This window comes from Giraffa tippelskirchi, chromosome 13, assembly GCF_054371585.1.
Source record: "Giraffa tippelskirchi isolate mGirTip1 chromosome 13, T2T-mGirTip1v1.2.pri, whole genome shotgun sequence".
NCBI classification, from domain to species: Eukaryota; Metazoa; Chordata; class Mammalia; order Artiodactyla; family Giraffidae; genus Giraffa; species Giraffa tippelskirchi.
This window is the reverse complement of record NC_137287.1, coordinates 76440528-76464838: the sequence shown is the minus strand read 5'-3', so window position 1 is coordinate 76464838 and position 24311 is coordinate 76440528. Positions and strand designations below refer to the sequence as shown.

The 24311-nt window shown below is 41.5% G+C and overlaps 1 protein-coding gene across 10 annotated transcripts in view; it reads right to left on the bottom strand.

Annotated features, from left to right (window-relative positions):
- CACNB2 (calcium voltage-gated channel auxiliary subunit beta 2) overlaps window positions 1-24311 on the bottom strand; it is a 418069-nt gene that overhangs the window by 6190 nt on the left and 387568 nt on the right. For all 10 annotated transcript variants that reach the window (XM_081553763.1, XM_081553769.1, XM_081553765.1 and 7 more), the window contains 3 exons: window positions 23890-23970; window positions 23366-23424; window positions 12677-12786 (listed from right to left, as the gene is read on the bottom strand). In XM_081553763.1, coding sequence (XP_081409889.1) covers window positions 12677-12786; window positions 23366-23424; window positions 23890-23970 — 250 coding nt within the window. The remainder of the gene's footprint in view (window positions 1-12676; window positions 12787-23365; window positions 23425-23889; window positions 23971-24311) is intronic.

Sequence of the window (24311 nt, the reverse complement as noted above, 5' to 3'; positions counted from 1 at the left end):
AAGCCACTAGTCATCTGCCTCTTACCACTAAGAGTCCTTTCATTTACCTGGATGTCTTTAAAATGCTCCAAACCACTTGCGATACAAGCTTTAAAGTAATATTTGGTCACATTACCACTCATGACACAGTTTTGCTAAAAGAAAAAAAAAAAGCTTCTCAATAGACCAGTTTATAAGAAATACAGGGAACAGACAGTTGTGTAAACTACACCAGTGTAATTTAGTTAGCAAAATTCAGTCTCTGAATACCCTGCAGGATAAGTGGGATAACTGACCTAGTTTCTTAAAAAAATTACAAGGAGATAAAAGATAAATATATGGAAAACGGGATTAAGAGATTCAAGGACCTAAGAACCAATCACAATGTGTGAACTTTATTTGGATCCTGATTCAAACAAATAGTAATTTATATATTTTATGATGCAGAAGTGAATAAAATGTTTATGTATATATATATATATATATGTGGATAAAATACGTGTTTGTATCTATATAGTCTATGACAGCTGGGAAATGATACATGGCTGAGTGGCAACCTGATGATACCAGGGGGTTGTTATTAAGGTACAATAGGGACTTCCCAGGGGGTCCAGTGATTAAGACTCCATGCTGCCAATGCAGGGACCCAGGTTTGATCCCTGGTCAGGGAACTAGATCTTGCGTGCGGCAACTAAAGCCTGGTGCAGCCAAATAAATATTTAAAAAAGAGGTATGATAATGGCATTATGGTTTAAATAAAAGGAGTCTCCATTGTGTAGAAATACATACTGAAATATTTACAGATAATATAAGTATCTGGGATTAACTTCAAAGTAAATGGTTGAAACTAGGTAACAAGTACCGGGGCTTTCTTACAGCATACTGTTCATACATATTTCTTTCAATCATTCCTTTTGTAGTAATGTTCTAAAACATTACTAATACTGTTGTTTGCCCTCCTCTCTTGCTTCTTAAATTTTTTATTCCAATTGTAACTTTGCTTCTCTGTGCCCTGTGTTTTCACAAGCTACTGATCACCAGTAGTAAAGTTCCAATCTAAGTTTACTGTAAGCATTAAGAAATTTGATTAGTTTACAGCTGATGTCATATTCAGTGGAAATGCTAGAAGCTTTTCCTCTGAGATTAGGAACCACACAAGGATGCCCACTCTTGCCACTTCTTTCAACATAGTATCGAAAGACAAAAAAAAAAAAAAAGACGTAACCAGAGCAAGTAGGCAGGAAACAAAAACAAGGCATACAAATTGGAAAGGAAGTAAAACTCTCACTGTTTGTAGCTGACACGATGATATATATATAAAACTCTAAAGACTCCACCAAAAGACTTAGAACTAATAAATGAATTAAATTGCAGGATATAAAATTAGCATGCAGTACAGCTCAGTGGAATAAGATGAGTCTCACACACACACACAATCCTGCCATTTGCAACAAGACTAATGGACCTTACCAGCTTTATGCTAAGTGAAACGAGACAAATATCTAATCTTACTGAAATGTGGAACTGGAAAAAAAAAAGCAATAAGTTCATAGATACAGAGAATGGGGTGGTGGAGGGTGATCAAAAGTACAGTTAAGTCCCAAGGATGTAATTGGAGTTAGTGATACTGTCTATTTGAAAGTTGCTAAGAGAGTGGATCTTAAGAGTTCTCCTCACAAGAAGAAAATTCGTAACTACGTAAACTTGTAAGTAAGCTTTCTGTGATCATTACACAATACATACATGTGTCAAACCATGTTGTATACCTGTCAGTTATGTCTCATTAAAAAGAAATTTGATCACAAAGATTATCATCTGTGTACCAGTGAATGACAGCTATTCACACAGTCACAAGAGTCCCATGCCTTAAAAATAACTTGTTTTTTAGAGGTTTGAACATTATTAAAAAAACGATTATGAATGTAATTTGCTGTTGTTTAGTCGCCACGTAGTGTCCGACTCTGCAACCCCATAGACTGTAGCTGGCCAGGCTCCTCTGTCCATGGGCTTTCCCAGGCAAGAATATAAATGTAATACTTGTTACTAAATCTGGGTAACAGATAAACATAAAACAATCCATTATCTTATTATATATCCAAAAATTATATCTATTAATGTATGTCAGTGGCTTAATATATGTATCATGGACATGTGTGTATATATGCATATATTCTAGTATTCTTACACAGATACCTTACACTTTTTAAATTAAGGTGGAAAATGAGATATTCTTTAAAAACTTAAAAAGATTTTTTTAGAAACCCAATGCAACATATTTGTAAATAAACCTTATAAAAAGATGACCAATAAATTCTGAAGAAAATGCTTTTAACTTTCAAGTACAAAATGATGCTTTCAAAAGAAATGTGCCCATGCTAGTTTTTCTTTGACGGAGTACATCATGCTGAGAATTTATTTCAAAAAAGAAATGTCAATGATGCTGATGTTCATTTCTGAAACTGAAAAGCCTTATCTATCTGTCCAGATCCCAATCTCTTACACCTACTGAATTTAAACTTGCTGCTGATACTGTGAAAAACAGTATAGAGGTTTCTCAAAAGAGTTGCCGTATGACCCAGCAATCCCATCCCTGGGCATATATTCAAACAAAACTGTAATTCAAAAAGATACATTCACCCTTATATTCATAGCAGCACTATACACAATAGCCAAGACATGGAAACAACCTAAATGTCTATCAACAAATCAGTGGATAAAGAAGATGTACATATATACAATGGAATACTACTCAGCTATAAAAAAGAAGATAATGCCGTTTGCAGCAACATGAATGGACCTAGAGATTATCATACTAAGCGAAGTAACTCAGAAAGAGACAAATGCCGTATGATACTACTTACATGTGAAATCTAAAATGTGACATGAACTTATCTATGAAACAGAAATGGACTCAGAGGGCAGACTGTCAGTAATGTAATAGTAGTTACAATGCCATTTCATAATCACTAAGCACAGATTTCCCATTTTGACAAGTTCTTTACTTAGTCTAAAAAAGGAAATCTGTTAAAGCCCTCTGTCAGCCCCCTTTCCTTTCCCCAGTCCCAGGAAGGTTTGTACCCACTTCCCAGGCACCAACATGGCGTCTTCACGTAATCCAGCTGTGTGAGCCTTGGGTAACAAGGCTTAATTTCTCGGAGCCCCTAAGTATTCTTTTCTGGAAAATGGAAATGAGGACTAAGTGTAGCAATGTGCAAAATATTTATTTCGGTGCCTGCCTATAGGAAATGCTTAATAAATGTCAAGTATTGCTTTGTGCCAACCTGCTAACATGTATCACATTGCATTTTGATGCTATGACTGAAAACTTTCCCAACAGGCAGTGAACTGATAGAATACTGGCAATAATACATAATTACTTTCATTCCTTCCCTCAGGACAGTGCTTAGGACATACCTGACACTCAAAAATTGTGTTGAAAGAATGAGTTAAAAAGGCAAAGGAAAAATATAATCATTGTATCTATATACACATATATATAATGTAACAAATATTTGCCTTTTAAAAAAGTTGTTAATTAGAGGGTAATTGGTTTACAATGTTGTGTTGGCTTCTGCTATACAACAGTGTGCATCAGTTACACGTATACTTATACCCCTTGCTCTTGGACTTCCCCATCATCCCACCCCTCTAGGTCATCACAGTGCACCAAGCTGAGCTCCCCGTGCTCTACAGCAATTTCCTACTAGCTGTTTTACCCATGGTAGTGTCTATATGTCAATGCTGTTCTCTCAATTTGTCCCACCCTCTCCTTCACCCACTGTGTCCACAAGTCTGTTCTTTACGTCTGTGGCTCTATTCCTGCCTTGCCAATAATAGGTTCATCAGTAACCATTTTTCTAGATTCTGTATATATGAGTTAATATACAATGTGTTTTCTCTTTATATTTGCCTTTATGGTTGAAGGCAATGGCACCCCACTCCAGTACTCTTGCCTGGAAAATCCCATGGACAGAGGAGCCTGGTAGGCTACAGTCCGTGGGGTCACTAAGAGTCAGACACGACTGAGCGACTTCACTTTCACTTTTCCCTTTCATGCACTGGAGGAGGAAATGGCAACCCACTCCAGTATTCTTGCCTGGAGAATCCCAGGGACAGGGGAGCCTGGTGGGCTGCCGTCTATGGGGTCGCACAGAGTCGGACACGACTGAAGCGACTTAGCAGCAGCATACATATATTAGACAGAAGCTGCTGTTGTTGTAGAAAAAATTCATTAAATCTTCAAGAACATTAATCGTGAACTTGACAGCCAAACTATAGGTGAAGTACTCCCTTTGGGTGGAGATATGGCTGTAGCTGGTCCATCAGAGCAATGTTGTGGAATTTAAAGAGTGTTAATTTCTTAAGATAGACATGGCTATGCCTGTAATGATTAGGTCAGGAGGAGGGAGGAAGTGAGATTCAGAAGATCAACAGGCCCATAAATTTTTTTCCTAAGAGAAGGCAAAATGGTCAAGTAAATGTGATCATATCACACACTGCTCAGTGGTGGAAATCCTGGACTGGTAGTCCGGACGCCCAGGGTCTAGCCTTAGTGCCTTACCTATACCACACGGATCCCTTCCCTTCCTGTGGTCCTTAGATCCTTCACTGCACAGTGATGACAAGATCGGTAGTTCTCAAACCCCGGCACGCACAGCAGAGTCACTTGGCAGGCTTGTTGAAACAGACTGCAGGGCCCCATTTCCCGAGTTGCTGACTTCATAGGTCCGGGTGGGGCCTGAGAAGGCTCATTCCTAACTAAGGCTCCCAGTAGTGATGCTGTTGATGGGAGACCACACCTGAGAACCAGTGAACGAGACGCTCTCAGGTGTGTCAGCCCAGTTCCACAGTCCCTGGTGTTACCAACATAAGTGATGAGTTGCTCTTTAATTCACGTTCCTACTGAGACAACTGTACATTCACAAGCAGTTGTAAGAAACGACAGCTCCCAGTGCACTTTATTACCTAGTTTTCCTCAATGGGAACATCCTGCAAAACTATAGTGCAACATCACAACCAGGATATCAATATTAATACAACCTATCCGTTTTACTCAGATTGCCTGAGTTTTATGTATTCATCTGTGTGTGTACTGAATTCTATGCAGTTTTATCACATGTGTAGGTTCCTGTATACATCACCATGGTCCAGAGACACAACAGTTCCATCAAGATAAGGAGGAAGAGACCAACTTTTAACCTCAGCTGACTGTTCCACCGGGCTAAAAACATCTACCGAGCTGTAAACATTCTTGTCTGACCACCTAGTTGCTAATATACAAAGTGAATGAATTCCTCTGTTACAACTATAGCCAAACGCCAAGTACATCTAGCTTCACTTCCTTTACTCTTTTATTTGCTTGTATTTTCCTACTTTCAGTACATAGTTTTTGCTATTGTGTGACAGAAATAAACCCCACGAAGCACAGTTGTGTACAAATGTGTGCAAAGATGTAGCATATTCTCCTAAATTAACTTGTTCCTAGAAAACTACTTGGGGTAAAACCAAACCACAGTTGCAGATAGTATAAAGTTGGGCAGGTTAAAGACACTAAGGTGAATTATTTTATAAAGCAATAGTTAATTATCTAAGTTCATTATTTTTAAAAGTTTGGATTTGGAATTGGCAAATAACTGTATTACAAGATCCTTTACTATTTTAATTCAAATAGTGTTTTTACTTCTATAATGTATAGAAGTACATATTTGTGTGCACAGCTAATATACATATTTTAACTTGTGATGCCTGACCAATATTACAACTGAGAAAAAAGTGAGAACTTTTATGAGCCCATATAAAGACATCCATACATGCAAAGAAGTCCTATACCACTCTGAAAATCTGAAAATCTGATGATGTACATAAAGCTGCAAAATTTTCATGGTTTTTTCCTTCATGCCATACGGTGGCATATTAGTATAATCAAATGCAACATACTCCAAATGCAACATACTATACTTTTGTTTATGTAATGAAAGTTTTCTAAAAGCTCAAGTATAAAGTAAATTTTTACCTATTATGTTATATCTTCAATGTACTGGATTGTTCATCCTTTCTTAAATAATTGCTGCAATTGATCTTTGAGGTCAGTTTTCTCAAATTTAGTTTTTACTAAATGTATACAAGAAAAAGATGCTTTTAAAATAACGCCCCCCCCCTTCAGCCCTACCTGCCCTTGGGCTCAAAGCACTTCCAGGATAATAAATAATGCTTGAAAGAAGTTCTTAGGCGTCCTCTCTGGCCCCAAACTTTCCTCTAGCATACAGTCTCCAGCTGTTCACAAATACTGCAACATTAGCACTGATTTAATTTGACTTAGATTTTTGAGACGCTAATTCTTGAAAAAAAAAGCAACATTACAGAGAACCCATTTTGCAGACTGAGAAGAATGTGCTACATAGAAATTGGTTCGTTTTTTAATTTATCTATTTACTTACTGGGCTTCCCAGGTGGCGCAGTTGGTAAAGAATCCGCCTGCCAGTGCAGGAGATGCGCGAGATGTGGGTTCGATCCCTGGAGTAGGAAATGGCAACCCACTCCAGTATTCTTGCCTGGAAAATTCTGTGGACAGAAGAGCCTGGCCAGGGCTACAGTCCATGGGGTTGCAGAGACTTGGACACAACAGCACATGCTGGCTGGCTATGTACTTACTAGTTACTACAGTTTTCAGTTCTAGGATATATTTCTTCTATCAGATCTAAATTAATATCTTACATACTTTAACGAGTAAAAGAATTATATAAACTATGCACTGTTTGAAAAATTAGAAATAAAACTACTAATAACAGCAGCCACCATTAACTGATCTGCTACTACATGCCACAAACTACTTCATGTGCTTCTCACAATAATCCCAGTAGGTATCTTGGTAGTATCACCATTTTAGAGATGGGAAATGGATACAAAGACTAAATACTTGCTAGGATAAAAACAGTAAGAAGAATCTGAAAGAACTAAGAAAAGCAAAAAGAATTAAATAAAGACGGCAACATTTACAAATCAGAAGAAATGGGAGCATTTAGAACTATGCACAATTTTAACGAGTGTCTACACATGTACATATAGTTACATACACTAAAGGACCAGTTTTGTACAAAGTAAGAATGTCTTATAGACTCCACATCACACCCATAATGTGTTATTCAACATGTTTTATTGGCAAGGGGAGGAGGAAATCCTCTGATCATTCTCCTACCACTAAATTTTTTCTCTGTAAAATCACCTATTCCTTGCACTACCCTAGGAAAAACTAAAGATCCTTGTACTTAGAAAGAATTAAAGGCAAAACACACATAACATACTCCCCTTCTTTCAAAACTACAGACATCGCATGTGCATGGTGCGTTTCCTAGGTGACCAGATGACCTGTGTGCCTGTGTGGATTCCCATCCATCCTCAGGGTGGGCTCTGGCCCCAGGCCATCTTCCGCATGGTCTAAGGACTCTGCCCTCTGAATCCCCCTGCTTTGTTTGAACAGAAACAAACCTAAGGATGGACATTGCCTGTCAGCAAAGTCAATGGATTTGGCCAACCTTGTCTTCTTTGACCTTTCTGTAGCATGTGGGACATGAAACCTTCTCACTCCTCAGTGGGATCCATCTTTTCTGTGGTTTCCTGTCCCTCTGTGCTCCCCATGCAGGTGGGGGCCTGGGTTCGATCCCTGGTCAGGGAACTAGATCCCACATGTTGCAACCAGAGATCCCATGCAACTAAGACTCAATGCAGCCAAACAAGTAAATACATATTAAAAACATTTTTTAAAGAGAGACTTTTGCAGGCACTCAGGACACCATGTGCACGGCGGCAGAACACTGGAGCCTCCAACACACACATTCTCAGCTGCTGTCACACATGCTGAAGCTGTGCCCTCTGGTTTCACCTCTCGTGCTGAAAATGTGTGTTCTTCTTGTGATCTATCGCATTCTTCTTGTTTTTGTGCCTTTTAAAACAGCCTCCACGTGGAGGGTTGAAGTACTATCTAGTGTTTCTAAAGGCAAGAAGGCTCAAGTATTTCTTATGGAGAAAAATCTTTGATAAGCTTTATCCAGGCATGATTTATAGAGCTGGTAGTTGTGAATTACATGTTAGGGGATCAACAGTATCTACCAAATAATGTGTGTGTGTGTTAGTTGCTCAGTTGTGTCTAACTCTTTGCAACCCCATGGACTGTAGCTCACCAGGCTCCTCTGTCCATGGAATTCTCCAGGCAAGAATACTGGAGTGGGTTGCCATTCCCTTCTCCAGAGGATCCTCCCAACCCAGGGATCGAACCCAGGGTTATCCAGTAAAAGGGAAGTGAAATGAAGTCGCTCAGTCATGTCCGACTCTTTGCGACCCCATGGACTGTAGCTTACAAAGCTCCTGTGTCCATGGAATTTTCCAGGCAAGAGTACTGGAGTGGGTTGCCATTCTCTTCTCCATAGGATCTTCCCAACCCAGGGATCGAACCCAGGGTTATCCAATAAGGAATCTTTAAATAGAAAAATGATGCAACCAGGTGATATGCAGGTCAGTGGATGAAAATGTGGGGACCAGAGGCTTGCAGGAACCTAACCCCGCATTTCCCCTGAAAGCAGTGGTTCAGGATTCACGAATTCAGTATTTGCTGTGACTTCATAGACTATGACCCCCATGAATACTGAGAATCCACTGTGTGTTAAGCCCTGTCCTCTCTGGGAAGTTCTAGCTTCGTGTGTACAGTTTCCTGCTGGATATCTGGACGTTCCACAGTATTGCAAATCCAACATGTGTACAAATGGAGCTGTCATCTTTCTCATCCCCCTCCCCAGACCCCTACCCTCCAAGACTTCCTCATCCTGAGCCCCTTATCCCCAGAATAATACCATCTTCCTCAAAGCAAATACGCAGAAATCATCCTGGAGTTTTCTCCTTCATGTTCTCCATCCAGTAGAGAAATCCTGACTCTCTCACCTCTGGATTCCTGCCAGTCTTCTCCTTCCCTCTGTCACTAATTTACAGCCTCTCTTATTCTCTAACTTGAGTGATGACACGTTCCCTAGGTGACCTCCTGTCCAAGTCCCTGCCACACCCCAACTGTGCTGAAGGGATACTTCTAAAGGTACTACTTAAAAAAAAATGCAGTATAGTTGCTGTGAAAAGTGAAAGTGAAGTGGAAGTGTTAGTTGCTTAGTCGTGTCTGACTCTTTGCGACCCCATGGACTGTAGCCCACCAGGCTGTTCTGTCCGTGGGATTCTCCAGGCCAGAATACTGGAATGGGTAGCCATTCCCTTCTCCAGGGCATCTTTCTGACTCAGGGATCGAACCTGGGTCTCCTGCATCACAGGAAGATTCTTTACTGTGGGGTCACAGATGGGGAACATGAAGGAGAAAACTCCAGGACAATTTCCGCATTATATAAGGTGCACAGATGTACAATAGGGTGATTCAAGATTATATTCCATGTATAGTTATAAAATACTGGCTCCAGGGACTTGCCTGGTAGTCCAGTGACTAAGACTCTGTGCTCCCAAAGCAGGGGGCCTGGGTTCGATCCCTGGGCAGGGAATCAGATCCCACATGCTACAAGTAAAGATCCTGCATGCCACAACCAAGATCAAAGATCCTGTGTGCCACAACTAAGACCCAGTGCAGCCCAATAAATGAATATTTGAATGTTAGCTCTGTTTCCCATGTTGTACAGTACATCCTTGTGGCTTATTTTATACCTAATAGTTTGTATCTCACCTCTCTCCTGTCTCTTCCTTTTCCCTTCTCCACAACTGCCATTAGAGATCCTTCTAAAATGTTAGTCACCTTGTGCCACCTCTCTGCTTCTATGCCTCTTCCTATCACATCTACAGTTAAAGGCCTGAGAGTGCTACCCAATCAAGCCCTCCACCCCCTCTGATCTCACACCGTCATCGTTCCACTCCAGTCACACCAGCTGCCCTGCTCTCTGTTCAGCCCACTGGACATGCTCCTGCCTCAGGACCTCTGCACCTGCTGCCCCCTCTGCCCAGAACTTCTCTCTTCTCTCGGGTAGCTGCCAGGATAAAGAATTCATAACACAAATGATTCTGCTAAAAGGTCACCCCTCGGAGAGGCCTCTCCTGATATAAAATTTTATATGATTTCCTCATATAAAATCACACGCTTGTCCTCAGCTTACTCTCCACCTATTGGCCTGTGTCTTCTTCCGGGACTCGTCAACCACTGACACAGTGTTAACTGTCTTCAGCCACATCTAGTAGCTTCTGTCCATATCTTCCCTGTGAAACGTGAGTGTGAAGATGTGCTGTCCTTCATATCTGTGTCCTCACGCTCACCCCACTCTCGTTTCACAGGGAAGATACAGACAGAAGCCCTCAATGCAGGGGGCCTGGGTTCGACCCCTGGTCCAACAACAAGATCCCGCATGCTGCACTAACAATTTTCATGTTGCAGCTAAAAGATTTTGCATGTCACAATGAAGACTGAAGATTCCTCACGCCATAACTAAGACCCAGTGCAGCCAAGTAAACAATATTAAAAAAAACCCCTAATACTCAGTTTCATGTGTAACTGCCAAATAGATGGAATAGTTGCCAAAGCCATTTCATTTGATCAAATTAGTACATGATAATAAACAGGATTCAAACACAAACCTGCAGATGTGTTAACTAAAATCTCCAAATTGTTTTTACAAATGAAACAAAAATGTTGATATTGATATAATTCTTGATATAATCCAAGTATGAAGGGATTTGGGGTTATAGCCATCATTTATGGAAGTTGTACTATGTTTAATCTTTCCAGTAATTCCACAAGATAGCTAGTATCATCTCTTTCTCTCTCTCTCTCTCTTTTTGGGTTTAGATGAAGAAATGACACCATATCCAAGTCCCTGAGTCCTTGTCCTTTGAAATAAGACTTTTTTGATTTAGTCTCCCAGGCCTCTCTGAGTCTCAAAAATCTGACTTAAGAGTTAATGATTGGGCAAAAAACGGGCAGAAGCCCTAAATAGACATTTCTCCAAAGAAAACATAAAGATGGCCAAGAGGCACATGAAAAGATGCTCAACATTATTCATTATGAGAGCAATGCAAATCAAAACTATAGAGAAGTATCAACTCACACCAGTCAAAATGGCTATCATCAAGAAACCCACAAACAATAAATGCTATAGAGGGTGTGGAGAGAAGGGAAACTTCCTACACTGTTGGTGGGAATGTAAATTGGTGCAGCCACTATGGAGAACATGAAGGAGGTTCCTTTAAAAACTCATAATAGAGCTACCATATGACCCTGCAATCCCATTCCTGGACACACATGTGGAGATAAACATAGTCCAAAAGACTACATGAACCTCAATATTCATTGCAGCACTGCTTACAACAGTCAAGACATGGAAGCAACCTAAATGTCCATCCACAGAGGAATGGATAAAGAAGATGTGGTACATATATACAATGGAATGTTACTCAGCCATTAAAAAGAATGAAATAATGCCATTTGCAGCAACACAGATGGACCTTGAGATTATCATACTGAGTGAAGTAAGTCAGAGAAGGAGAAATATTGTATGACATCCCTTATATGTAGAATCTTAAAAGAAATGATACATACAAACTTATTTACAAAACAGACTCACAGACTTAGAGAACAAATTTATGGGTGCCAGGGGGAAGGATTGGGAGAAAGGATGGTTAGGGAGTTTGGGATCAACATGTATACACTGCTATATTTCAAATGGAAAGCCAACAAGGTCCTACTGTATAGCATGGGGAACTCTGCTCAATGTTATGTGGCAGCCTGGATGGGAGGGGAGTTTGGGGAAGAATGGATACATGTATATTTATGGCTGAGTTCCTTTGCTTTCCACCTGAAACTATCACAACATTGCTTAAAAAAAAAAGTTAATGATTGAGAAATTTGAAAATTTAGAAACAACAGCTTTTGGGCTGGGGAACTAGTAATGATTTAAACTATAAAGCAGCCACATAGCAGAAACAACAAACTCCCAGTTCTTGAAAAATATAAAGGACGGACACACATTCCTGAATTGTTTTTACAGGAAGCAGACCCCCACCAGATGAAAACTGCTGACCGCAAGAACAGAGAAGCTAGACTGATTGAAACCAGGTTGATGATGCTTGAGACTTCACCTTGATGCCAGCCAATCCTAGAACTGTGCACGAGCTGATCTTCTCCCCTGCAGCCCCCTCCCTCACACTGCCTTTAAAGCCCCTTCCCTGAAGCCATCAGGGAGTTCAGAGCATTTGAACATGAGCTGCCTGTTCTCCTTGTTTGGCACCTGGAATAAATGCTGCGCTTTGCTTCACCACAACCCTGCATCAGTAGACTGTCTTCACTGCATGCAGGCGAGCAGAGCCAAGTTTGATTCAGTAACAGAAACTGAGCCTTAAAGATATTAATGACTTTGCTTGTGACAACACTGTTGTCAAAGCGAGGAGTTTATTTAGAGTCTATAGACACCAAAGCTCATCTTTGTGAAAATAGACCCCATCCAAAACATTCATGTTGACAGCCTGTGGAATTTTTAACTCAAAAACTTTCAAAACAAATCCTTCCATACCATGAAATCACTGAGACAGTAGCAGTGGCTACTGGTGACACCTGTCTGTTTTGCCTGTGCACTCTGACACATGGAATTATCATCTAGTCAGATCTGCTCACTGGTAGCCTCAGCAAAAAAGGTTTAAATGGCTTCAGCTCATCGGCGATGGACACACTTACCTAAGCTTGACCTCGTGTTGGATCTTTCTATTATTGCATGCTTACTGGGATTGTTTAAGACAGAGCGTTTGGCCAGTGAGATGTCGGCAGTGACCCTTGTGATGGAAATCCTGTTGGCAAAAAAGCAAGAGAAGATCTGAGGTTATTCACTGAATAAAAGGGACAGAAATGCATACCACAAACTCGTCCAAGTATGATACATTAACTGAAGTGTGAAAGTTACTCAGTCGTGTGTGTCCGATTCTTTGCAATCTCATAGACTATACCGTCCATGGAATTCTCCAGGCCAGAATACTGCAGTGGGTAGCCTTTCCATTCTCCAGGGGATCTTCCCAACCCAGGGATCGAACCCAGGTCTCCCACACTGTGGGTGGATTCTTTTACCAGCGAGCCACAGTATAGACCATATTTTCAACCAAGAAATGTTAGGGCACTTAATCATTTTTCTCCTTAAACTTTTTATTTATTTTTTATTGGAGTATGCTGATCATTCATTTTAATTCTGCACCTACCTAACTTAGCATGTATCGGTTGCTTACCAAGTGCCAGGCATGCCCTCAGCATTATCTTATTACCCAGATTAACTCATTAAATCACTCTAAAAACTTTAGTGGAGAGGATATTCTCCCACTTTTGTTGATGCAAAAAAAAAAAAAATGAGTCACGGGTAGATTGTTTATCTAAGGCTATATAGTACACATGGACATCACCAGATGGTCAACACTGAAATCAGATTGATTATATTCTTTGCAGCCAAAGATGGAGAAGCTCTATACAGTCAGCAAAAACAAGACCGGGAGCGGACTGTGGCTCAGATCATGAACTCCTTACTGCCAAATTCAGACTTAAATTGCAAGTGGGGAAAACCACTAGATCATTCAGGTATGACCTAAATCAAATCCCTTATGACTATACAGTGGAAGTGAGAAATAGATTTAAGGGACTAGATCTGATAGTGTGCCTGATGAACTATGGACAGAGGTTCATGATATTGTACAGGAGACAGGGATCAAGACCATCCCCAAGAAAAAGAAATGCAAAAAAGCAAAATGGCTGTCTGAGGAGGCCTTACAAATAGCAGTGAAAAGAAGAGAAGTGAAAAGCAAAGGAAAAAAGGAAAGATATACCCATTTGAATGCAGAGTTCCAAAGAATAGCAAGGAGAGATAAGAAAGCCTACCTCAGTGATCAATACAAAGAAATAGAGGAAAACAACAGAATGGGAAAGACTAGAGATCTCTTCAAGAAAATTAGATACCAAGGGAACATTTCATGCAAAGATGGGCTCAATAAGGACAGAAATGGTATGGATCTAACAGAACCAGAAGATATTAAGAAGAAGTGGCAAGAATACACAGAAGAACTGTACAAAAAAGATCTTCACGACCCAGATATCACGATGGTGTGATCACTCACACTCACCTAGAACCAGACATCCTGGAATGTGAAGTCAAGTGGGCCTTAGAAAGCATCACTATGAACAAAGCTAGTGGAGGTGATGGAATTCCAGTTGAGCTATTTCAAATCCTGGAAGATGATGCTGTGAAAGTGCTGCACTCAATATGCCAGCAAATTTGGAAAACTCAGGAGTGGCCACAGGACTGGAAAACGTCAGTTTTCATTCCAATCCCAAAGAAAGGCAATGCCAAAGAATGCTCAAACTACCACACAATTGCACTCATCTCACACGCTAGTAAAGTAATGCTTAAAATTCTCCAAGCCAGGTTTCAGCAATACGTGAACCGTGAACTTCCAGATGCTCAAGCTGGTTTTAGAAAAGCCAGAGGAACCAGAGATCAAATTGCCAACATCCGTTGGATCTTTGAAAAAGCAAGAGAGTTCCAGAAAAACATCTATTTCTGCTTTATTGACTATGCCAAAGCCTTTGACTGTGTGGATCACAATAAACTGTGGGAAATTCTGAAGGAGATGGGAATACCAGACCACATGACCTGCCTCTTGAGAATTCTGTATGCAGGTCAGGAAGCAACAGTTAGATCTGGACATGGAACAACAGACTGGTTCCAAATAGGAAAAGGAGTACGTCAAGGCTGTATATTGTCACCCTGCTTATTTAACTTATATGCAGAGTACATCATGAGAGATGCTGGGCTGGAAGAAGCACAAGCTGGAATCAAGATTGCCAGGAGAAATATCAATAACCACAGATATGCAGATGACACCACCCTTATGGAAGAAAGTGAAGAAGAACTAAAGAGCCTCTTGATGAAAGTGAGAGAGGAGAATGAAAAAACTGGCTTAAAGCTCAACGTTCAGAAAACTAAGGTCATGGCATCAGGTCCAGTCCCTTCATGGGAAATAGATGGGGAAACAGTGGAAACAGTGGCTGACTTTATTTTTTTGGGCTTCAAAATCACTGCAGATGGTGATTGCAGCCATGAAATTAAAAGATGCTTACCACTTGGAAGTAAAGTTATGACCAACCTAGACAGCGTATTAAAAAGCAGAGATGTTACTTTGTCAACAAAGGTCTGTCTAGTCAAGGCTATGGTTTTTCCAGTAGTCATGTATGGATGTGAGAGTTGGACTATAAAGGAAGCTGAGTGCTGAAGAATTGATGCTTTTGAACTGTGGTGTTGGAGAAGACTCTTGAGAGTCCCTTGGACTGCAAGGAGATCCAACCAGTCCGTCCTAAAGGAGATCAGTCCTGGGTGTTCATTGGAAGAACTGATGTTGAAGCTGATACTCCAATACTTTGGCCACCTGATGCAAAGAGCTGACTTATTTGAAAAGTCCCTGATGCTGGGAAGGATTGGGGGCAGGAGGAGAAGGGGATGACAGAGGATGAGATGGTTGGATGGCATTACCAACTCAATGGACATGGGTTTGGGTAGACTCTGGCAGTTGGTGATGGATAGGGAGGCCTGGCGTGCTGCGGTTCATGGGGTCGCAGAGTCGGACATGACTGAGTGACTGAACTGAAGTGATATAGTTCCTAAAAGTGATGAAGCTGCAGTTTGAACCCAGAACTCCCGAGAGCCTATATTCTTAGCCCCTGTGCTGTAATCCCTCCTGTAAGTATGGTGCTGTGATCAGCATGAGGAATAAATAAGAACAAGACAAACTAGATTTTCTCTAAGAGAGCTGAACAACAGAGATGGGTCATAAATAAGAAATTAATGAAGTATTACAGGTTAAGAGGACTGTTCTGAAGAATACACAGAGGGTGTTGTGACAGGCAATCATCAGTTGAGGAGGAAGGGGTCATTTCAAATAGGGTAGACATGAGAACCACGAAATTTGGGAGCTGGGCAGAGTAAATGACTTAGGTTGGAGACTGGGCTGAATAAACAAGCCAGCAGTAGGGAAAATGTGGAGCAAAACAGTTCATAAGACCTCTGAAGAAGAAGGTGAAGGGTCACTAAAAATAAGAGATTTGGTTAAAAGTCTGTTTCATAGTTAGATCCATCCACCTCCTCTTTATTCCATCAAGCCATCAGGTGGCCGTCCTTTTCCTGTATGGTGTAAGACCACTGACTGGTCTAGTCTCCCCAGGAAGTAAAATAGGGCATCTGACCAGGGGGTGCTACACCAAGCAGGGACAGAGAGAAGAAAAGGATTCTAAATGTTGAGCCCCCAGTCCTCTTCCTCATCCTAGAATTTTGGTAGCCAAGTTTATATCCCCTAGGTGTCAGAATGGAAGAGTCTTCTCTAGGGGAATCTGACCAACGAATAGAAAAGACCCAAAGAATAGGCTTTGGTGGTTTCCCATGGAGACTGTCCAGTGGGGCTGTCCTACAGGAAACATTGAGTCTTATGAGCACAGAATCTCCAGTTGATTATTTGATGTTCTGTTATTATATTGAGCACACCAGTGGTCCCTGGGCATCTCAGGAGAACTCACAGGAGAGACCAGGACAAACAGAAAAACCACCAATGACTAACACCCAAAGCTGAATGCTAAGAGATGATTATACATACGGAACTAGAACAAAACACTATTTAAAGACTCAGACTAAGAGTTTTTGGAAATTAAAAATATAACAGCAGAAATGAAAATTCAAAAGAGGGGCTGGAAGACCAAGTTAAGGAGATCTTCTAAAGAGTAAAACTGAAAAGACAAAGAGATGGAAAATAGGAGAATAAAGGCATAAAAACTAGAGAATTACCCAGGAGGCTCAATTTCCAATAATAAGAGCTCCAGGAAAAAGAGAACAAGGAAAACAGAGGAAAGTAAAAAAAAATTAGAATTAAGAGTATTATTTTCCAAATGGAAAGGGGGAGTCCAGCAGAAAGGTTGAAACTTCCACATCAAGACATATTCTTGTAAATGTCATGACACTGGGGACAAAGAAAAGCCTAAAAGCTTCCAGAGGAAAAGGCAGGTCCCATACAAAGGGTCAGGAATGGAAATGCTTATTCTTCTCAACAGCAACAGCAGTTGACACAACACTGTAAATCAACTATACTTCAATAAAAAATATTAAGATTGGGACCCCCCCAAAAAAAACCCAAAAAACACTGTAACAATGGAGACAGAAGGCAATTGAGCAAAAATCCTTACAAATTCGGGGTGCGGGGGGCAGGGAATTATTCCAGTCAGAATTCCATAACCATTTTAACCATTTATCAGTTAAATAGGAGGGCTGATTAAAGGCATTTAAAAGACATTCATGGACTCAAAAAGTTTTAATGTCCTCTTTCTAAAAAAACTGTCAGCAGATATTGTTGACAAAAATGATGGAGGTAAATCTTGACAGAGATCAGTTGATCTAGGGAAAAGGGGTTCATACCCCAAAAAGGTGGTGATAGGCATAATGAGGAGAGATGTCTCATAGTGACATATATGCACTCAACACAGAGACAAACCATCCAGACCAGGGCAGGACAGGACATTCCTGGAGAGAGGTTCAGGAAGACACAGCTGAGGGACACCTGGATGTGTATGAATCGATTGTGAGGAACTTGAAAAACCAGGGGAAGAGTGTGGGGCTGGACTGGCACCAACTATATCGAAAATTAAGCATGTGTAAAAAGCGAAATTATTAATCTCATAGATGCCACAAAGAAAACACATCAGAAAAAGTAATGCGAATATATGACACGGCCCATTGAAATCTTATTTACGTGGTCATAATGCATCTGAAATATAGAACCAGCCAAAATTATGATGTAACTGTTGAGAGACTGAAGGACGGAATGGATGCAGGTGTGTAGATGTGAGAGACACAAACAGGAGGAATATGCATGAGGCAGCTAAATAGTCTTCATCATAGCAAGTCCAGAGAGAATGCCTAACAGTGAATGAAGCATGTGATTTAGAGGCAAGGAGTAAAAACCGAAAGATACAACTGAAAGAGTTAAAAGTGGTTGCCTCTGGAGAGCAGGACATTTGGTAAAGTGTGGAAAGGGAATTACTGGCTTCTGCAAAAAAAAAAAAAAAAATCTGTTGATTTATATACTGTATCCTTTACTGTGTACAGTTTCCTGAATTTGGACCAATTTTTTCATAAAGTCCTGTCTCCACCATCACATTCATGACGTGGAACAGTTCCATTAGCTTCCCGACCCCACCCCTGTCAATCGTGGGCTGTTTTCTATCCCTGTGGTTTTGCCTTTTCCAGAACATCACTGGTAGCCTCTTGAGCTGAGCTTCATTCACTCTGCATAAGGGACCTGAGATTCATCCATGATGATGTATCAATAGTTCATTCCTTTTTATTGTGGGGTAAGACTCCTATTTGCAAAAATTAAGTTTATTTGATTAAGTTTTTTGTACTATGAGGACAATTTTACTTTACATGGTAAAAGCGATAACCAGAAAAGCAATATTAAACCCAGCCACTTAAACACAGTTTCATTTTGACTTCCCAAGGCATTCGCAAGTGAGTTCAGATGAGAGGTATTCAGCAATTGTTTAAAAATGTTTTTATTTATTTGGGGGTGGGGGTGGAGTGATGTAACGATATTCCTTTCATGTTGAGCGCCTGCATGGCATGGAGGGTATCGGTCATTCCATGCAGACTTATGAAGTGCCTACTAGGTGCAAATCTTCATTCAGAGCGCTACCCAACTTTCTCTCTGCTGCACAGGCTTTGTTTTATCCGCACATGGTGTTACTTGGCTGGGCTTCCACTGCCCTGCTTGTGTGGTTTGCCCTATAGGCTGCAGGAGGAGAGCTACCGTCCTACTGCAACTCCTTAAGTGATGCTTCTGGAATCATCATTGCTGAAGGTTCCACCAAAAAACAGACCCTGAAAATCCTAAGGGCAAAAGTCTGGGGACAATTCAGTGTAGAGGAGTGGTCCTCAACCCTTGCAGTGTATCAAAGCTGCCTGAGAAGCCTTTACAGTTAGATAAAGTCCCATCCTAGACATTGGGCTTCACTTAATCAGAGGTGGGATACAAGTCCATGACTTTTTTTTAATTAAAAAAAATTTTTTGGCCATGCCACATACATGGCTTGCAGGATCCTAGCTCCCTGACCAGAGATGGAACCCATGCGCCCTGTGGTGGGGTGCAGAGTTCTAGCACTGAACCACCAGAAAGTGAAAGTGTAAAAGTATCAGTTGCTCAGTCGTGTCTGACTGTTTGTGACCCCATGGACTGTAGCCCGCAGGTTCCTCTGTCCATGGGATTCTCCAGGCCAGAATACTGGAGTGGGTAGCCGTTCCCTTCTCCAGGGGATCGTCCTTACCCAGGGATTGAACCTGGGTCTCCTGCATTGCAGGTGGATTCTTTACTGTCTGAGCCACTAGGGAACTGCCAGGACATCTCCTAAGTTTGCTACATTTTAAAACCTCTGCTGGTTTTAAATCGGCAGCCAGGGTAGACAACCACAGGGTCAGAAGAACCTGCCTCACATCTAAGTACATTTTCCACCTGACAAAGTGATGTAATGTTTCCCAGCATTGATTTCCAGTAAGACTCCTTAGCACAGGGTTCACCACGGATCCCTCCCTACAGAATTCAGTACACATGCCAAACGCTTCTGTGACAAGATCTGACATTTTCAGAATCGCTGGAGAGGACAATTGAATTCATCACTGACGGTGGCTTTTCTTTCTTGCTCCCAATTTCCTTGTTAACTTACCTGTCATTGTCCTACTAACAGGAAGTTTGCTTTGTTCACAGGGTGACACAGTTGTTTAGGGTGGATCTGACTGAAATGGGCTTGTCTAGTACACATAACAGAAAGGATAATGATTCATCATCTCTTCTCTGACATGACACATCTAACTAAGGCTATTTTAGCAATGAGGGTCTTGATTCTGACAACTCTCCAGGGCATCAACACATGAACCTAACTGGGTTTCAGAAAAGAAAATAATTCCTATCAAGAATCCTTTTTATCCCCAATCCTTCCTTTCATATTTTCTCCCTCTTGGGCTTTACTTTTTTTTTTTTAATATACTTTGTTGAGTTTTCCCTGGTGATCCAGTGGTTAAGACTTCACAGTTTCAATGCAGGGGATGTGGGTTCGATCCCTTATTGGGGAACTGGGATCCCACATCCTGTGTAGCATGGGCAAAAAAAATATTTTGCTTAATAGATAACACAGGAGTGATTCATTTTCCCCTCCTATAACTGCATATCTATTTAGAATTAGCCACACTCATACTTGTTATGAGTTTCCACCCTCTATGACTGTCTGGCTGACCAGAAGCAGACAGTGTGTGATTTACTAACTCTGGATGTCTTGCCTTGAGTGAAAGAGTTAACGTTTTGCATGACTTTTTTGAAATTCTGCTTTATAGACCCTATTCCTTCCTCTGAAAGTAAAAGTCACTCAGTCGTATCCGAGTCTTTGTGACTCCATGGACTATATATATAGTCCATGGAATTCTCTGGGTCACAATACTGGAGTGGGTAGCTGTTCCCTTCTCTAGGGGAATCTTCCCAACCCAGGGGTCGAACCCAGGTCTCCCACATTGTAGGCAGATTCTTTACCAGCTGTGCCAAAAGGAAGCCCAGGAATACTCGAGTGGGTAGCCTATCACTTCTCCAGTGTATCTTCCTGACCCAGGAATTGAACCAGGGTCTGCTGCATTGCAGCTGGATTCTGTACCAACTGAGCTAACAGGGAAGCCCCTTCCTTCCTCTGAGGATTTTTAATTGGTGATCACAGGACTATAGTGGTGAATTCGAGTTTTAAGAGTTCAGAGGAACCATGGCAGGTCCATTCATAAAGCCACATGGAAATTACTTCAGGCTAGAAACAAAAGACTGATACAACACTGAAAACACTGTCTTTGTTTCTTAAATGAAATCAATCTGGATGGCTAATACTGTAGAACATGGGTCCATGATGCACCCTGTAGCTGGAGTCTATCCTCCAAGTTCAAAATTTAACTCAGGTTGAAATAGAGGTCAGGGAACCCATCTCATTCTCCCATCTTTGGCATTTAGAAAAGAGTAGTGGGTTAACTCAGTCATAGAAGAGTGAAGTGCCTGGTCTAGCAGAATTTTCTGGGTAAGTAGGTTCATGTAGACAATTCCAAATGGTGATAAATGACAAAGTCAAGAACACAGAAGTGAAAGCTACACGGGCCCAATTAGAGGTTGGCCAGAGCCTGGACCAAGCTGAAGGCCCAAAGACCAAGCTGTGGTTCCTAGCATGAAATAAATTATATTTTATAAAGTCATGCAAAGCATAACTATCTAATGAGGAACATCTGATTAGGAAGACTCTGATTCTAAAGTCTTTGTTTTTTTAATTTTGCCTGTGCTGGGTCTTCATTGTGGGGCACAGGCTTCTTTTTGAGTGTGGCACGCAGGCTTAGTTGCCTTGTGGCATGTAGGATCTTAGTTCCCTGACCAGGGATTGAACCTGTGTCCCTTGCACTGGAAGGATGATTCTTAACCACTGAACCACCAGGGAAATCTCGTGAAAGCTTTTTTGAAACAGATTCTAGTTTTCATTTTCTGTCTCTTTCAGTCCTTTGCTTTCAGTTCTACTACTATTCCAGTAGTCATGTATGGATGTGAGAGTTGGACCATAAAGAAGGCTGAGCTCTGAAGAATTGATGCTTTCCAACTGTGGTGCTGGAGAAGACTCTTGAGAATTTCTTAAACAGCAAGGAGATCAAACCAATCAATCCTAAAGGAAATCAATCCAGGATATTCATTGGAAGGACTGATGCTAAAGCTGAAGCTCCAATACTTTGGCCACCTGATGCAAAAACTGACTCATTGGAAAAGACCCTGATGCTGGGAAAGACGGAGGGCAGGAGGAGAAGGGGGCAGCAGAGGATGACATGCTTGGATGGCATCACTGACTCAGGGGACATGAGTTTGAGCAAACTCTGGTAGTTGATGAAGGACAGGGAAGCCTGGGGTGCTGCAGTCCATGGGGTCACAAAGGGTCAGACAAGACTTGGCAACTGAACTGAACTAACAATATCCTGCTATAAAAGCTCCCCTCTTTGCCCTGCCTCCCCTACTGATTCTGGCTGTGGAGTAGACCTTGGTCCTTGTCTTCTTTGAAGAAAGAATTCAACAAAGAGACAAAATTTATTAGAAGCACAGTATGTGTGGAAAGCACATGGGGGAACCTGGAGTAAGCTTGCACAATAGAAGGTTGCTTATTAGGGGCAGTTTTCCAGGTTGTCTCTGGCCAATCATCTCGCTTGTGCCCATCTTTGGTCTTTCAAAGGGCAGCAGGAAGCCAGCTTGAGGTGCTCAGCCTGGGGCCTATCTAACCCCTACCTCATGACCAGAAGTCAGTATAAACAGTCATGAAAGCTGGTGTGTTCAAGGAAGAAAGTGAGAAATCTAAAATCTAAAAATCTACAGATTCCATCTACTGCACTTGTATTGCCAAACAGGAAAAGGAAAGGAATGTGGAGAAGAGAGGCCACCCAATGTGTCTCATTAAAAATACAGAAATACACCCTAGCTCTATTTGCTTCCAGGTTCCCAATAACCTATGCTTAGTTTACATTTGGAAGCTTCCAGTTTAGACTCCAGTCCTATCTTTGATGCTTCAGAAGTTGGCTGAAACTTTACTATGGTGCCTACTGGTTATTTGATTCAAGGCTGACATTCAATACACCCCCAGTAAAATCTGTGAAGCCAAGGCCCTTGTCCGATTTTGCTCCTCACAATGCCTGGCTCAGCAGAGATGGGGAAGGGCTGTGGTAGCTGTTTGGGTGGAGATGGGAAATGGGATCCAGCACCAGGTAGGGGGTTGGCCATCACTCACAGTAACAGGAGAAAAGGCAGAACATTCAGGCAAATAAGCAAGGGGGATGGGTGTGCGGCTGGTGGGAACACTTGGATGGTCTCCTCTGCTTGCTTCTGTTTGCTCAAAGAAACAGGAAGCAAGTTCACCAGGAAGCTCAAGAGGAGAAGGGTTTGATGAGAAAGGAAATGCTGTGAAAGCCTTTTAGAAGAGTAGAAAAGTGGATGGAAGAGGCACATAGAATATGATTTCTGGGCAGCACTGAGGGCCAGCTCATCATGAATTTAGGGTGAGACCCGTCAGTAGGGGTTTGACCAAATTCAGCTACAGATGCAGGTGTAGGAACGGAGAGCTGAGGTTGTGTGGAGTAAGTATGATGAATATTTACTGAATCAGATCAAACTGAATGGAACTTACATTCTGTCACCACAGAGGCCTGAGAAGCCAATGTTCTCTCTCAGGATCCACCCGCTTGTCCCACCCAGGTTTCAGTTTCATTATCTTTAAGGAAAAGATCCACAAAACCCAAAATTCTGAAATACTCACCGCCCTTCGAATCTGTGTTTTAAAAAATCGAACAGTGCTTTTTGCATCATATCTGTGACCTGAAATTGAGCAAGCAATAAGACATGAAAAAACGTTACTAATTATGATAAAACAGTCTTATTCCTCTTAATGTTAAAAATCAAGGCTTTCCATTGGGAAAAAGTAGGATGTGAGGGTTGCTCCCTTTTTCTGTGGCTGAGCTTTGATACGTTAACAATGAAAAAAGACAAAGTTCCCCAAACTCACTCTCAGAGGGACAGTTAACAACATTGCAAGGGGCCTCCATCATTCTCCATCTGACACTTTCTCCCCAGACTGAGTCAACTGTGGCATGCATACATCTCCAAGGCAACAGCCTTGGAGGAAACAAAATAGAACAGAACAGTAGCAATGTACCCCGTGGCTTGAAAACAACATGCTTTGTGCTACCAGCTTTTTTTCCAAGTTCAAGAGTCAGGAGAGGGAGGTGTGCAAGGTCTGGTTAGCATGCAAGGTCAAGGATGAGCCAGAGGGCAGCTACCTACCTCGTACCCCTTCAGAGAGGGGCCCACCAGGACCACAGGTCGCATAGAAGGGACCACATCATACGGAGGGGTGTGCTCTGTCTGCAGAGAGAGGAAATGCCTTCAGATGGTTAAAAGGCAGAGGGGACTCAAATATATAATGCACAAACTGTTCTTTCTCCACTCTGTGATACCAGGCACTAACTTCCCAGACACTGCCATTCTTTGCACTTGCTTCTTTTTCTAAATAAACCCAACCCAAGACTGGGTGGTTTTATTTCTCTCATGTTACAAAGTGACTGACTTGTCTACAGTTTTCTGGCTCTCCTCAAATACTCCTGATGTTCCTAACACAGGAGGGGCTGCTTTTGAACAAAAAACTAGTTAGAACAGACAGAAACATGCCTCATGCAAGAGAGGTGCTTTTAAAAGCTTGACCGGAG